Genomic DNA, 14,561 nt, shown 5'->3' with positions numbered 1-14,561 from the left:
AGCAATTCAATGACTAATCTACCACTCAGCGAAAACACAGCTGGCTGATAAGGTGAATTACAATCAACAGTCTCCACAAACTGCAGCCTGGAGGAAGTTCTTTACCCAGTGTGAGCTGCACATATACTCAGCCTCAGGAGATTGAAATCTGTTCTTGACTGTTTCTTTGCGAGTCTTCGATTGCCCTCTCAGACCTGTATTATTTAGGCTTCACAGAATAAAGCAATAGCTTACTGCAAGGTTAAGTGTGCACAATGCTGCATGCAGGAGATTACAGAGCAACTCAGAAAAGATTTGTTTTGGGGCTTAGAGCCAAAAATGTTTATTTAAGAAGACTCTGACTTTCCAGAGCCAAAACACATTTGCAGATTGTTTGTTTGCTGTTGTTTATTCTGCAGGATAACAGAGTGGTGGCTTCATTTCCTCTAAACTGCTTCTGGGGGAGGAGTGTGAACCATCAAGTTTTTATATGTGATACAATATGACCATAAAAAGACAGGATCCCAGCAGTACTTCTTGATTGCATATATACAGACAATGGATTGGTGCCCTTGACAGCCAGCGGTGGAGGAAGTACTGAAGCTAAGTAAAAGTACAATTACCCAGCAAAATATATACTCAAGTAAAAGTAGAAGTGCTACATCAACAATCCTACTTAAGTAAAAGTCTTAAGTACTGACTTTTAAATGTACTTAAAGTATTAAAAGTAAAAGTACTCACGCACTGTATATATATTATTGATTTCCTTTGCAAAGGATCTGAACAGGTTAAAATAATCAAAGAAATCATCTTAAAATTAAAATGGACCATGTGTAGTTAATGTACAGGTTCAGTCCAGAAGCAGCTATGGACAGTGAACAGAGAGGCTGCTAATAAAAAACAGGCATTCAGCATTTTACTGTGTCAGTGTTCCTGCTGTAGATTCATGTTATGATTCATGTTAATCAGACATTAATGGATGGACCTGTGTTAGTAGACAGCAGCTAACTAGTTAGCTAACTGAGCCAGAGCACCAGCATCATGACTGAGGCTCATTATAGAAACACAGCTGGCAGCGTGACACCAGCTTCATGCAGAGTCTGACCTCACATCAGTCCAGCACTGTGTTCATCACATGTAACAAGTAACTACTAACACTGTAGAAATGTAGTGGAGTAGAAAGTACAGGTAACAGCTGCAACATGTAATGGAGTAAAAGTATAAAGTATGTATTATTATTTTTACTTAAGTAAAGTATAAATACATAAAAATGTACTTAAGTACAGTAACAAAGTACAAATACTTAGTTACTTTCCACCACTTGGACAGCACAGATAAATAATTAGCTTTGATTCAAAGCACTTTACTGCTTCACTTTTAACCTTTTGCCGTTTTCTTCCAACCTCACAGATAAACAGCACATCTGGACCATAATCCATCGCATCCCCCAGGTACAAAACACGCATATGATTATGCTGGATGGCCAGAACGGAACATATGGACGTATAGTCCTACACCATCTGCTCAGGGGCCCAATATAGCCATGAAAATTCAGTGAACTTTTACCCAGGAGTTCAGGGTTCACATCCGTTCCGACACTACCAATGTGGTAGTTTCATGTTTTACTCGTGGTTGGCGTTAAAAATTAATGGTTAGGAAACTAAATCTAATGTAATTCATACCTGCAAAAATACACATAAATTTAGTTGAATACATGTTTGAGTTTCAGCTCAACCAAACAGTCCAGGACTTATCATGTCTGAATAAGAAGCGCTCTTGTCACCGGTTAAGTGTTAGCATTTGTCTACAGAGCGCCACGCTATTTGCTGACACGTCATGCTTCAAGGACAATAAGACCTCAATCACAGAACATCGTTCAGCCTGTTGTAAACACACAGACTATACACATCAACACACACATTTTGACAACTCTGAGCAAGCCAATAAATAGCAGGCTGGGCTCACCTTGAAATCTGTTCAAAATACTGCACATCAGGCAGGAAGCTAAATTTAGAATCACTCTGTTCACAATCAGCAATGAAGATTTTTTTTTTTTTTGCAAGCCTGAAAAACTGCTTTCACTAGTGACACAAGAGACACAGCCAGGCTTATTTGATGTAATATTTAGTGTTTGAAAAAGCCCTATGCACTTCGCTAGTGGCATCAACACTGTGGAAAAGCCTTGATTCATTTGGAAGTCAGGCACGTGGGACGCATGGCATATGCCTCCAGCAATGCAGACCTCACATTACTTTTTGAATTAACCCAGTTACATTCTATATCACATACACACAGGCGCACACACACACACACATCAGGAGTGCATTACATCTAAGCTTAAGTGCACCATTATTAAAACCTGTCAAAAAAAGGCTGCTTGTGAGGAAAGCAGTTTTATCATAGCGAAAGCGCTCAAATATTTCTCGACCCCAGGCAGCCGCGGAGGGCTACACGAATGTCGACTGAACATCTTTTTGTTATCAGGGTGCTTTTGATATCAATACTATGTACAGTTTATAAATAACAATTCAGTAAAAAAAATAATTATAAACAATATTTGGTGTGATCAAATCACATCTTTAATTGTAGTTTGAGCTTTAGCAGATCTTTTCACTGGTTTAAGACTGTATCCACCTTTGCTCGCTTCATGCTGACCGTGCAAATTCATTTCATTTGACTGTAAGTGCACTTTTTTAGGAGCTGGCTGGGAATAAAGTAAGAAGATCTATTCACACAGAAATGCAATTGATAACACTGTCATCAAGCACAAGGGGCCCTGAGTGGACAGTATCATTAAATCAGTGGTGCTCAACTGAGTGATAAGACATCATCCCCAAGTGATTTGCATGTTAATACTGGTTGATAATGTGCTGCTCAGTTTCTGCACAGACTGCAAAAAAATCGTCCACTTTATGTCACCTTTCATGCTCAAGTGCTGCAGTGAGAAATATCTGACAGTACAGGTGAAATCATTTTGCACTTCTTTCCAGTGCAACTCAACCAGCTGATGGAATTCAATCACTTCTGACACCCTGTCTTAGATATCATGATGTCCAATTTAAATCGCTGACCAAACATAAGGACAACGGAGTCTGGCCCGTCATGGAGCAGGCTTTATGTGATGACTTGCTGCGTGCCTCATTCAAAAGTATGTGTGGAACTGCTTATAACGGCTTGTTTTTACAGCTAAATCAACAACAATCACAAGCGTACCTACTTCACTGCTTGCTACTTTGCATGTTTTATGTTAATACTCGTCTTTCTGCCTACATCACATTCTTTGTTTATTTGATTGGTAGTATGTCCAAATGTGTCTGAAAAGAGTTTATTCATTGCCTCTTAACACTGTCCCCCAACCAACTCGAAGCCACATGGCCGACTAACTTTTGGCCAACTAACTTATAGAATGGAAAAAGAAATTGACATACAAATGTTGGAAAAACCTTCCTACAGCAGATTCCTCACTACTGGGGCTCTTCTCAGGACACAACAGGCAGAAATCAGGAGCAACATTTTAGCCGATTTTGGGGGGTTGATCAGTAAACACAAATGTAGCTCTTAGCGTAAGTTCAATCTGTTTTCCATCATTCACCATTTATCCCGATCTGCTCCTAATCTCTCTCCTATCCCTCACTCCTCTGTTCCCCCTCTCTTCCGCTCACTTAGTCAGACACTTAATAGAAAGCACCTCCCTCACCAATCGGCTGTCGCTTTCCGTCCCTCTCCTGATCAATCACAGCTTAGCACGAAATTTAAAAGTCTCAATCTCCTCTCCAGCTTTCTTCTGATCAAACCCGGCAACCCTCCTCCACCCCAAGCACCACCAGATCCACGCCAGTTCAGGCCTCCTGCCCTCCAGCTCTCCACCACCACCATGTCTAAACCCCAGGGGGATCATCTGATCCAGCGGCCTCTCCTCTTGCATTTTCCCCCCTTTTCGGATGTGGTCTTCATGATGGGGTCTAGGAACTTTGTACTTAATAAATCTTTCTCATTCAGTTCGCTGAGTCTCTCATGATTGAAATCACCTGCAGCAATCAAGCCCTCTCTCACCCGGCTTGTTTCATGAGTCACACCCACTCTCAACCAGGCCACTCTCCCACACTTCCTTTAACAGATGTGGGTTACTCAGACATCGTTTTTTTGTCACATACAATACAGTGCTAACAGCCAACCTCAGAAAGTTTCACACCAAGTCACACCACCACAGCTCCACTGCAGTCCCACAGTTGATAGCCACAGACCTAAACTCCCACAGACCGTCAGAATACTAACACAAGTAGCCAACTGGGTCATTAACAGCTATTCTCGTAAACAGCAACAATGCAGCTCCACCTCTCAAACTTCCTACAAGCTCCAGGATTGCATTTTTTCCCCCCACATGGCAGCGCCTGTAAGCAAGGTGTCAAACACCTCGCATGCAGGATGAGCTCCAAAATGATGCACAAATACGATATTTATTATATATGTGGCAACACCGAGTACAACTTAAGCAAGTATTCCAGCAGATGTAGGTTCTCTGTGTGGTACGAGATGCAGCTCGTCTGAATGTTGGTCTTGATTTAATTTAAGAGATTAAGATCAGAGCAGTGGTCCATGGTGGTTAGATCATCTCAGTCTACTCGTTCATACTCTCCTGTGTCCTCTGCTGCTAGTCTCAGTGTCAGAGTCAACAGCAGTGTCAAATAAGGGGAGGATAATTAAGCTCAGCCATTACAACGCTTAATGTGAGTTTGTAGCTGGTTCATGAGGATTTGCTATTAGCTATCATAACAGGCTCTGTCTATCTGTGCAAAACTTCCCAGCTGTGAATAAGCAGCAGTTTATCTGCAGGCTGAACTCGCATCATGTCACAAGATATGGCATCCCCAGTCTGCATCTCACTCCTTATCAGACGTAATTATGAACTGAAATGTCATTATTACGGCAGCAGAATATATAAACATTTCCTGCTGCAATCACAGTTATATTGTGCATCCCTGCTAAATTTGTATAGTTTTCCAGACTTCAATCAGTGCAGCTTCAGCCTGTTAGAGACGCTTTAAACAGAGTTTAACTTAGCCAGGAGTCGACCAGTTCTTGTTGTTTTTTTAACTCTAATTTGTCAGCCTGAGTGTGTTTCTCTACAGTCCCTATTATACCTTTGCTCATTATATGCATCACTGCCTCTGAAAAAATACACGTGGCGACACTCCAAGAGAACATTTAGAATCCTGAAGTAACCCAGGAGATGGAATATTTTATTGTAATTACTTGGAAAAATCTCAACCTGAGCTAGAGGCAAAAATACAGGCTTAATACAAACAGGGGAAATTATTATGTTTTTTATAATGTGTCAGAGCCTGTATATAAAGATGGATGACATGACAAATGAAGCTCTTAGCACAAGTTCGAACAGGAAGACTACCACTCATCTTCATCATTTTCCAACTCTCTCTTTCTTTCCCTCTTCATCCTCCACATGCTTTATCTCTCTTCACACTCATCCCCCCTCTCTCTCTCTCTAACCTCCCACCTTAATCAGGTGGTTAATTTAGAGCACCTCCCCAACCAATCAGCTGTCGATCTGTCCCTCTCCTGCCCAATCACAGCTCAGCAAAAACATTTAAATGTTTTCGTCTCTTCTCCAGCTGGCCTTCAGATCGACATCTGCAACCCTCCTCCACCCCAAGCACCACCAGTTTCTCAACAGCGCAGGCCTCTCCAGCTCTCCAGCTCCTTCACCACCACCAGGTCTAGACCCGGGGGGATTCCTGTTTAAGCGGCCTCACTTCCTGTCCTTTCCTCCCTTTTCGGATGTTGGTCATCGCATCGGGGTCTAGAACGCCAAAGCACATTTCATATATTCTTTGTAATTGAATAAATAATTTTCCTCATTCAGTCACCTTAGTCTCTCCTGATTGAACTTCTAATAGCGAGGCCAGAATATCCTGATTGCCCCCTAGTGGCCGGAGACAGTATAGGTCCCAAACCCCACCCCCATTATGTTAGTGGATGGAGCATAGATAGAGCATAGACCAACTAAGCACTAAAAGTTCTCCTCATAGTCAGTTCCTATCAAATGACCTGTTGTGTTTAAGAGCTCACTTTTTCAGTAAGTTTGTAATTAATTAGTTAATGTTTCTGAAATGCTGTGTTTGGTTTCACCAACATGGTGTTGAACATTAGGACCAAACAACTCCACTTTAGTCTCATTTGTTCATAGACAAAGGAGTCCTGGCAACCCTGTCTAATAAACCATACTTGTTCAGTCTTCTTCTAATGATACTGTCAAAGACATTTAACGTTTAACATGCTAAGCGAGGCCTGCAGGCTTTTGAGATGTAGCTCTTTGGGGTTTTTTTGGGGTCTGACCTTGAGGTGAATTTGCTGAGACGTCCACTCCTGGGAAGACCGACAGCTGTTTAGAATGCAAATAATCCATTTCTCCGTAGAATGTTGAACTCCACGTTGTTAAGAAAAGGATTTATAACAACAGTTGCTTCTGTCTTTCTCTCTTCGTGTGGCAGTGTGAACACACACCTGAAAACGGCTGCTGCACACCTTCTGATGAATTAAACACCAAAATACTTTTTATAAATAGCTTTGGATCAAGGACTTCAGTGTTTTTGTGCTGTGATTAATAAAGTGTGTCAGATACGCATCTAATCAAAAATGAATCTAGGTAAACATGTCAGATTAAACATGGAGATGCTGGTTTTTAAAGGATTAAGATCAGCACCTAAGGCTGAGACATCCCTTTACACTGCTTGCAGGTTTTTGTTCTAATATGAGCTCAACATATGAGCTGGATCGACAATTACAGTCAGGCCAGCTGTGGTTTTGTTGCACAGCGCCCAATTTAATTTCTATATTTTTCTATATTTCATGCTGACATGTTTGAGAATTCTGGCCTGTGCCACACTTTTTGCATAAGGAGTCGGGACACAGGACCTTCTTTCCCTTCCTCCCATTTTTCTTGTCTAGGAGACCTCCTGCGACCTAATACGACAGAAATAATGTGAAATGATCTTAAACAATGTGCTGCAATGAGATACAGAGTAGATCATTGTTCACCGAGCCAGCGTCTCCTGCACATAAATGATGGCTGTGAGCCCAAAAACAAAGAGATAATGGAAAGAATGGCTGCATGTAATAAACTAACTAAAAGAAAAGGGCTGCCTGCTTCAGTGGCCCTGGTCTGGAAACAGGATTACCGCCTTAGTATCACTGTCAATAAAGACAGATGGCCCTGTTGCTCCACAGTATACAAGACTCGGATCACATAAGCAGTTGCTTGTGATTTGGATTGATTTTTATTTATTTGACAGCTTTGGAACCACACAGCATAAATAAAGTCTTAGCTGTAAAGTCAGATATACGGTCAATGTAGGGCGGTTGTAATCCTCTGTTTTTTCCAGCTGTATAAAAAGATATTATACGTGACTGATTTTTTTGATATTTATGAGGATATGATTCACCTGCTGCATGTATCCATATATAAAAGCTATATTGATGGCTTTTCTGCTTTTATATATGGATACATGCAGCTATACAAGAGCAAGACACGCCAGCCATCTTGGAAGCAGTAGCATGGTAACGGCTTTCACTGACAGCTGCCGTATATTTAGGGGTTAAATATTCAACCTGCACACACATTTTAAAACTAAACTCCAGCAGGAAGCTGGGGTAACAACCAGGCAGGTATAAATAATAAAACAAAATGTCCACACTTCCTGCCTTGTAGTATAAAACAAATATACTGTACAGGATCATGTGGGCCTGGGGCCTGATCCAGCTGTCACTTGGTGAGAGGAGGTATGCAGCCTGAGCCGGTCAGCCATTCACCACTTACACCTGCAGGTCATTTAGAATTATGAATTAAACTTTGGCCGTCTTGCTGTGAGGTGTGAGCATTTAAACGCAGCTTTCATTGCTTTTCGGTTACATGATTTTACTGCAAAACTGTCTTTTGAATGCAAAACAATCTCACTACACTTCAAATGTATTCATATTCAGACAAGCTGCTTTATCAATCCACTTTAAACATAAATTATTCTGACAGGAAAGATTTTCATTTCATGCTCAAGACTACTAAATATGTCTTCAGATAGACAATTATGTTCAGACATTAGTACCCTCTCTGTTTGTTTGTATGTAAAAACATAATAAAAAATCCTCTGACATGTACCTTTGTTAAAAAAATGAAGCCAAAAGAAATAAAATAAATAAAACTAGCGACAACAATAAGTATCTTCTCAGTGCCTCCATACGACTTAAGATGGCGAGCTGCAGCAGGTGCTGTCAATCATCAGTCCTTGATGAAGCCATCATCAGCAGGTGTATGTTAACACACAAGGAGAAAAAGATGGTGTTAGAGAAGCAACTGTTGCTGCCCCGAGTCTAGAAACAGTTATAAAACCATTTCCAAACTATTAGGACATTCTAAAGGAAAATAGATTATTTGCATTCAAGACAGCTGTTAATCCTCCCAGGAGTGGAGATTGCAGCAAATTCAGCACAAGGTCAGACCATCCTCAGAGAAATACAATCTCAGAGCTACGGGCCTTGCTGCATGTTAAATGTTAATGTCCTTGACAGCACAATTGGAAGAAGACTGAACAAGTACAGTTTGTTTGGAAAATTTCCAGGAGAACAACTCTTCTAGGCACATGGAAGCAACGGCTGAAGTCCACAGAACTGGACAGGTGGGACCAAAGGGCAGATCTTTGACCCCAGTGCTCACAGCCATCTTGGTGAGAACAGCCTTTCAGTAGAAACGCCTCATATATACCCACTGTCAAGCACGGCAGTGGAGCAGTGATGATTCAGGAATGTTTTGTAATCAAAACGTCACATTAAATAAATAATTTACTAACTTTTGAACATGATTCTAAATAACATTATACAGCTATCAAACTATGAATCCATCATTAAAGGTAGGGTAGGAGATTTCATTCTGATGCACTTTTTGTTAAATTAGCGTAACTTCTCTTTACAATCCGATAGCAACCAACTAGTTCAGCAGTTTCACATTAAAACGAAGAATATGAATCATCTGTGGAAGCTATAAAATGCTAAAAACATCAGCCAATCCTCTGGGTGGACCCTACGCGGAGTGTTGGCCGGTTGTCACTCTCTTCCTGCTCTGCGCGCACCAGAGAGGTACGTGCACGATGGCCGAAGTCACAGACCGCAGCTCGTCTTCAGGTAATGCGCGTCCATGTGATTGGGAGGCGTGGCTTCGGGGTGAGCTCCGAGAGAAAGGGGCGTGTGTTTACTTTCGAAATCTGGCTGACTCTCACTGAGTTTTCAAAATCTCCTACCCTACCTTTAATGTATCCTATTCAAACCAATTCTTCTGTGTGTCTGGACTCAAACAGCAGCTTGTAAGCTACGTGGTGCCACATGTGTTACACCTGTTGAGAAATTTAAGAGAAAACACGGCAGGTGAGGCAGGACTCAGCCCTACACCCCCACCCCCAATCCCGCGAGCCCCCACAAACACCAGCACCACTTCTCCCATATACATGCACCACATCTGTCTAACCAGATCTCAGGATGTGTTCACTCTTCCATATCTCTTTATATGAATTATGAACCAGCTTACACACACGTACTTTAAAAATAGTCCCTTCTTATCAGCTGAAATTACCAACATGAACACATTTGTGTGAATCCTCTTTCCTCTGCAGTGTGGTTCATTCAATTTTGTAACCTATTTTTCACGACTTTTGTTGTACTGTTTTCTCAGTTATTGCATAAAAAGATGAACAAAAAACACTTTGATTGAAAAGTAGTTTCTATATAACATGATGCAAATGTGTGTTTTCACTACATTTCCAAATCCACATATGTTATGTAAAACCGCAGGCATTAAGAGAAGGAATTCAAGAGCTTTGCATGTGTAAGGACCTCAGGAATACCAGGGGGAAATTTAGAGTATGCACACGAGTGAAGCCACTCAAGCATCTGTACCATGTGGCTGTGTTAACCTTTGCCTTACTAAAAAGATGCAGTGAATGTCAATCATTTATATCATGCATGCCTTTTCCATTCGCATTCCTTTTTTATTATGCAATATGCAATAATGAGCCACCTGGGGTATTTACTCTTAAAGGACGTAGGACATTAAAATAAAAAAAGCCATCGTGTAGATGTAGCTAACTAAAGCTTTGGCTTTATTTATGGCACCATGAATATTTTTTCTCAAGTGCTACCTGCAAGATATGTTGAGCTAATCTACATCTTTATGGTCTCGAAATTGCCAAATTTGATGCTTTTTTTAAGGAGACACTAAAGCTTAAAAAAATAGATTGAGTTGCTGCAGAGAAAAATGATTCACTACAAGCAGTAGTAACAGTTATAACTGATGAACTCATAATTATTACTGATGAGCCCTGTGATGCAAATTGTTTTCATCCTTAGCCTTTTAAATTCATTAGACATAAATGTACATAAAAGTGTAAAGCATGTTAGCCTGCATGCTGTTTAAATGCCCGTAGCTGTACCTTTATGCAATTTAATTTGAATTTAAGTTGCTGAAAACAGAATTAAAAATGTTATATTCTAATACACTTAAAAAAAGTTAATTTACCTCACCAATTATTATTTATGTTTTTAAACTTAAACCCCAGTACTTCCTGTGCAATCCAATTATTTAACAGAAGTTAATTTTTTTTTTCGCTGAAAAATAAACAAATTTGAGGGTTCCTTCTGTATTGTTTGGTATTTTATGACATTTTGACACCAAAACATGGCAGCCTTGCAGTTCTCTTGTCAAGAAAACAATGTTTCCTAAGGTGTCATAATTAGTTTGAAAATCTAAATTTGGAATATGGTGGCGTTTTTATAGTAATTTGAAAAATTTGTGTTATTCAAAGATGACATGTCCCCACTGCTTTGCTAATAGGCCACACGCCTGTTAAAACCTACATTAAACAGTAATGCAGAAGATGCAGAAGGACCATCCGGGTCCCAGTCACATGTCAGGCGAATGATTTACTAGTCCAACAAAAGCTGACAGGACATGGAGAGGACATCATAATGCACCATCATAAAGCATCAGCAGCACTCACCAATGCTGACACGGAGAATGTGGCGAATGACTTTGAGGCTTTTCTCTGAGCATTTTCCTGAATTAAAGTTTTATTTAATTACAGCAAAGCCAAAACCCAGAATGAGTCAAAGTGAGGTGTTCCATCTGACCCTGCTGCTCTGCAGTGGAGCTGTGTCAGGAAAGAGAATCAACAGTAGCTGTCTCATCACATAAGCAGACTCCTCTCTTTGCTTAAGTTTAAAGTGCTTTCACTACAATAAGACACAAAAAAATAGTGAGCAGTTTCATAAGCTGCCAGGCGGTATAAAGTTTAAAATGTATACGTAGCACTGAAAATGTCAATGAGTAGTTATTCCTGAACTTTTTTTTTGAAATAACATCATGTGAATGCCAGCAATTGCATTTTGTAGTGTGGCTGTCAGAGTGGGCATGTCCTGACATAGAAGTTAGAGTGTTTTTATGTATATGTGACCTGAAGGTAGGCTCCATCTGAGCCTTGCGTGTCGCTTAATGTTTGAATATTTAATGGTAGATGAAATACAGTGGCTCCAAAAGGTATTTGGAGACTCCAAAGTTCATGATGTTTACATCTATAAATTTTGTTAATTGTTTAAATTAAAAGTATTGACTATATTCTTTAGAAGAACATGCTGGACGATGGTAAAAACGAAATCGCTATCCAGTGTTTAAGTGTTTTTGTGCCCTCTTGTGGCCAGTTAAATGTGGCCAAGCAACAGCAGCCCCTACTTAGGCAATGTGGAAATAGTAGTTCCTCCTATGGCCACTAGAGGCTGAGTCAAAAATGTGTGAATCCCTGTAGGCCTAAATGTTAATACTACAGGGCTACTGTGTTTGCTCTGGCCCATACCCACGCCCACATCACCAACCCAAACAAATCCCCTGAAATGCTGAGGAGAAACAGACACTGGGGAACAGCTGCAAAACAGGATGCCCTTGAGAACAGGACACCCCACCCAACATGGCCTGAATAAACAGATCTGTCAGGGAGCAGAGGGGTGGAGCGGGCCGTCAGCAGTGATAAAGAGAAGGGCACACAAATCCAAGTACAAGTTCAAGATACCTAAAACCTCTGAGGTGACATGTCTGTGCCCTTATCACATACAGCGCTGCCTAAACCAGACCATAAAACTTTAAGAAAAGCTTGAAACTCAATGGAAACACAATGCCACAGTCCAGTTCAGGCCCACATACTGAAGTGACACAAATCTGCTTGAATAATCAGGATTGCTGATCAGTTTTGTGTGTCCACACTGACCTGAAAAAGTCACATCGCCTAAAATAAAAAAAATCATATTTGAGTCGCTACAGTCTGAACGTAGCCTAAAAGGTTTTCAACTATTATTCAAGTTGTTAGTGAAAACAGTGTTTGTATATATGATGAGATATTCCACTATTTTGAACATACCCTAATCCTATAAATATTATCATTGGGATGCACATTTGGCACTAGGCGGTAAGTGTCAGAAATGTTCTATTGTGCTGCTGTGCAAAAATCACACTGCTTTGCCTCTAAGCTGTGTAATTTAATTATATATTTTCAGTCATCAGCCATTGTTTCCATTGTCTCCGACTATTTAAGTTATGGTAAAAATGGATTATTCATTTAGGGGTCTATGAGGTGCTTCAGGCTGAACTGCAGTGGCGCTCCAAAGTGCTTAAAAATCACAAGTTCAGGCTTTTGGGGCTAATGGAGGTGGGGGGGGGGATGATGGCGCAAGACGGAGCAAAGGAGCCAGAAGAGTGCAGGAGGAGACAGTGGAAGCGTGGGTCGGCCCTTGAGACATGTACTGAGTGGATGTGGAATGACAGCACAAGCCCAATTAGTCTTGGATGCCAGAGCTGCTACAGGGAGGTCGGTGCAAGTGATCAAGCCATTCATGCATTCAAGCACTCGCCCGCAGGCGTTCTCCGCCGACAGCCGGGGTAAAGTTACTCTATCACTGCTTCTGCTGGACTCCTGATCACTTTCATACTGCTGTCTCTGCTGCTCCCACCCTTCCTTCCTTCCTTCCTTCCTTCCTCCTTCTCTCCTGAATTGTGCTGCCTTGCTGCATCATCTTTTTTTCACACTAATCTTGCGGTGCTTCTCTTATCGACCTCCTCCTTTTTTCTCACACATTCACACTTGCTAACGCACTCTCTCTCTTAACACAGTCCACTTGAAAGCCTGCCCATGCCTTCACAGCAACACTGCCACTCCCTCTGCCCACTCCACACTCTCCCACTTGTTTCCCGTCCCCAGAGCTTGAGTGTTACCTCATCCCACTCAGAGGCAAAGGAAGGCATGCGCTCCATGGACGGCTGCCCGGAGCTGCAGTTAGACACAGATCCACTGCGTCCGGCCAGACCTCCATCCTCCTCTCCGAGTGGCGACGCCAACAGGTCAGAGTCCGACTTGGAGAGGCTTCGGATCAGCCCCAGGTCTGTTGGTCTGATCTTAACCACTGTTGCTGATGCAGCTGAAACTCCACTCGAGTCCTTGATGTCTGCTTTTGGATTCTGGAACACCTTGGGAGGTTTGCCGTCCGATGTGCATTCTGCCATTGTTTTAGAGCTGCCGACTGCAGCTCAGAGTTTCCTGTAGTCCAAACAATGATCCCTTAAACCTCTTGTTGAGGATATCCTTGAGTCTCACTGAAAGATAATAACATACAGAAGCTTCCTATGCAGCAACTCACTCAAAGTCACACAAAGTTGGAGGGAAGGGCAGCCTATAAGTGAGAGATTTGTTGTGCACAGAAACAATCACAAAGGTCCACCCACTAGTTATATCCTGTTGCCCTCCCCTCACTGACAGACTGCCTTCACTTTCTCCTATTCACAGGCGACTGTTTTTATCAAGTGTGTGTTAATAAAAGAGATTAATCCCAGGGGAAGAGTCAGACAGGATTAGATGTGTTTTTATGCACATGCTATAAACATAAAGCTACACAACTCTCACTCAGAAACACAACAATGCAACAAAAGTTAATGATGTCTAACAACAGGAAAACTGAAGTCTGTTATCCTTTTACCTGCTGGCTTTGTCCAGCTGTGGTTCCTTTTATTTCCGAGTGTTTGTGTCCGTCCTGTTCTGAGCTTGTTTTCAGGAGTCTTCAGGAGGACTGGCTCTATCCCATTGTGAGGATCAGAGGACGGGAGGATCCCAAAGCCTGGCCTTATTCAGACTGACAGCTGGGGTAATCAGGTTACTGACGCACTGGGTGGCTGCTCCATTTTAAAGGAGGGAGAGCCAGGATTCCTCCTTTACTGACTGTCTGAATATATCTGAATATATGAAGACTGAGTTGAACTTAGTTTTGTTATTGTAAAGAGGACATTTAAAGCCTCTGTGGAATCTGCACTGACTGCCAATAAGTTTGTTTCTTTTTATACAAAACCATGAAAGGATGTGCATGGACTACAGCGTTTAGAAGGCTCCGCCAACTCACCTTCTTCAAATAGTGTAGTCTGCTGCCATGTCTCCCTAAAGCAACCAGCAGTCCACATGATGTCAAAGACCAGACCAGGCACACTGTAGACA

General features: G+C 41.6%; 1 protein-coding gene across 7 annotated transcripts in view; it reads right to left on the bottom strand.

Annotated features, from left to right (window-relative positions):
* anks1ab (ankyrin repeat and sterile alpha motif domain containing 1Ab) overlaps nt 1-14,189 on the bottom strand; it is a 42,221-nt gene extending 28,032 nt beyond the window's left edge. For all 7 annotated transcript variants that reach the window (XM_028406809.1, XM_028406812.1, XM_028406808.1 and 4 more), the window contains exons 1-2: nt 14,053-14,189; nt 13,295-13,672 (exon numbers count right to left, since the gene is read on the bottom strand). In XM_028406809.1, coding sequence (XP_028262610.1) covers nt 13,295-13,582 — 288 coding nt within the window. In that variant the 5' untranslated portion in view covers nt 13,583-13,672; nt 14,053-14,189. The remainder of the gene's footprint in view (nt 1-13,294; nt 13,673-14,052) is intronic.
* Nucleotides 14,190-14,561: the final 372 nt, after the last annotated feature.

Source organism: Parambassis ranga, chromosome 5, assembly GCF_900634625.1.
Source record: "Parambassis ranga chromosome 5, fParRan2.1, whole genome shotgun sequence".
Taxonomy (NCBI): Eukaryota; Metazoa; Chordata; class Actinopteri; family Ambassidae; genus Parambassis; species Parambassis ranga.
Note: the sequence above shows the minus strand (reverse complement) of the source record. Positions and strands in the feature narration are given on the sequence as shown.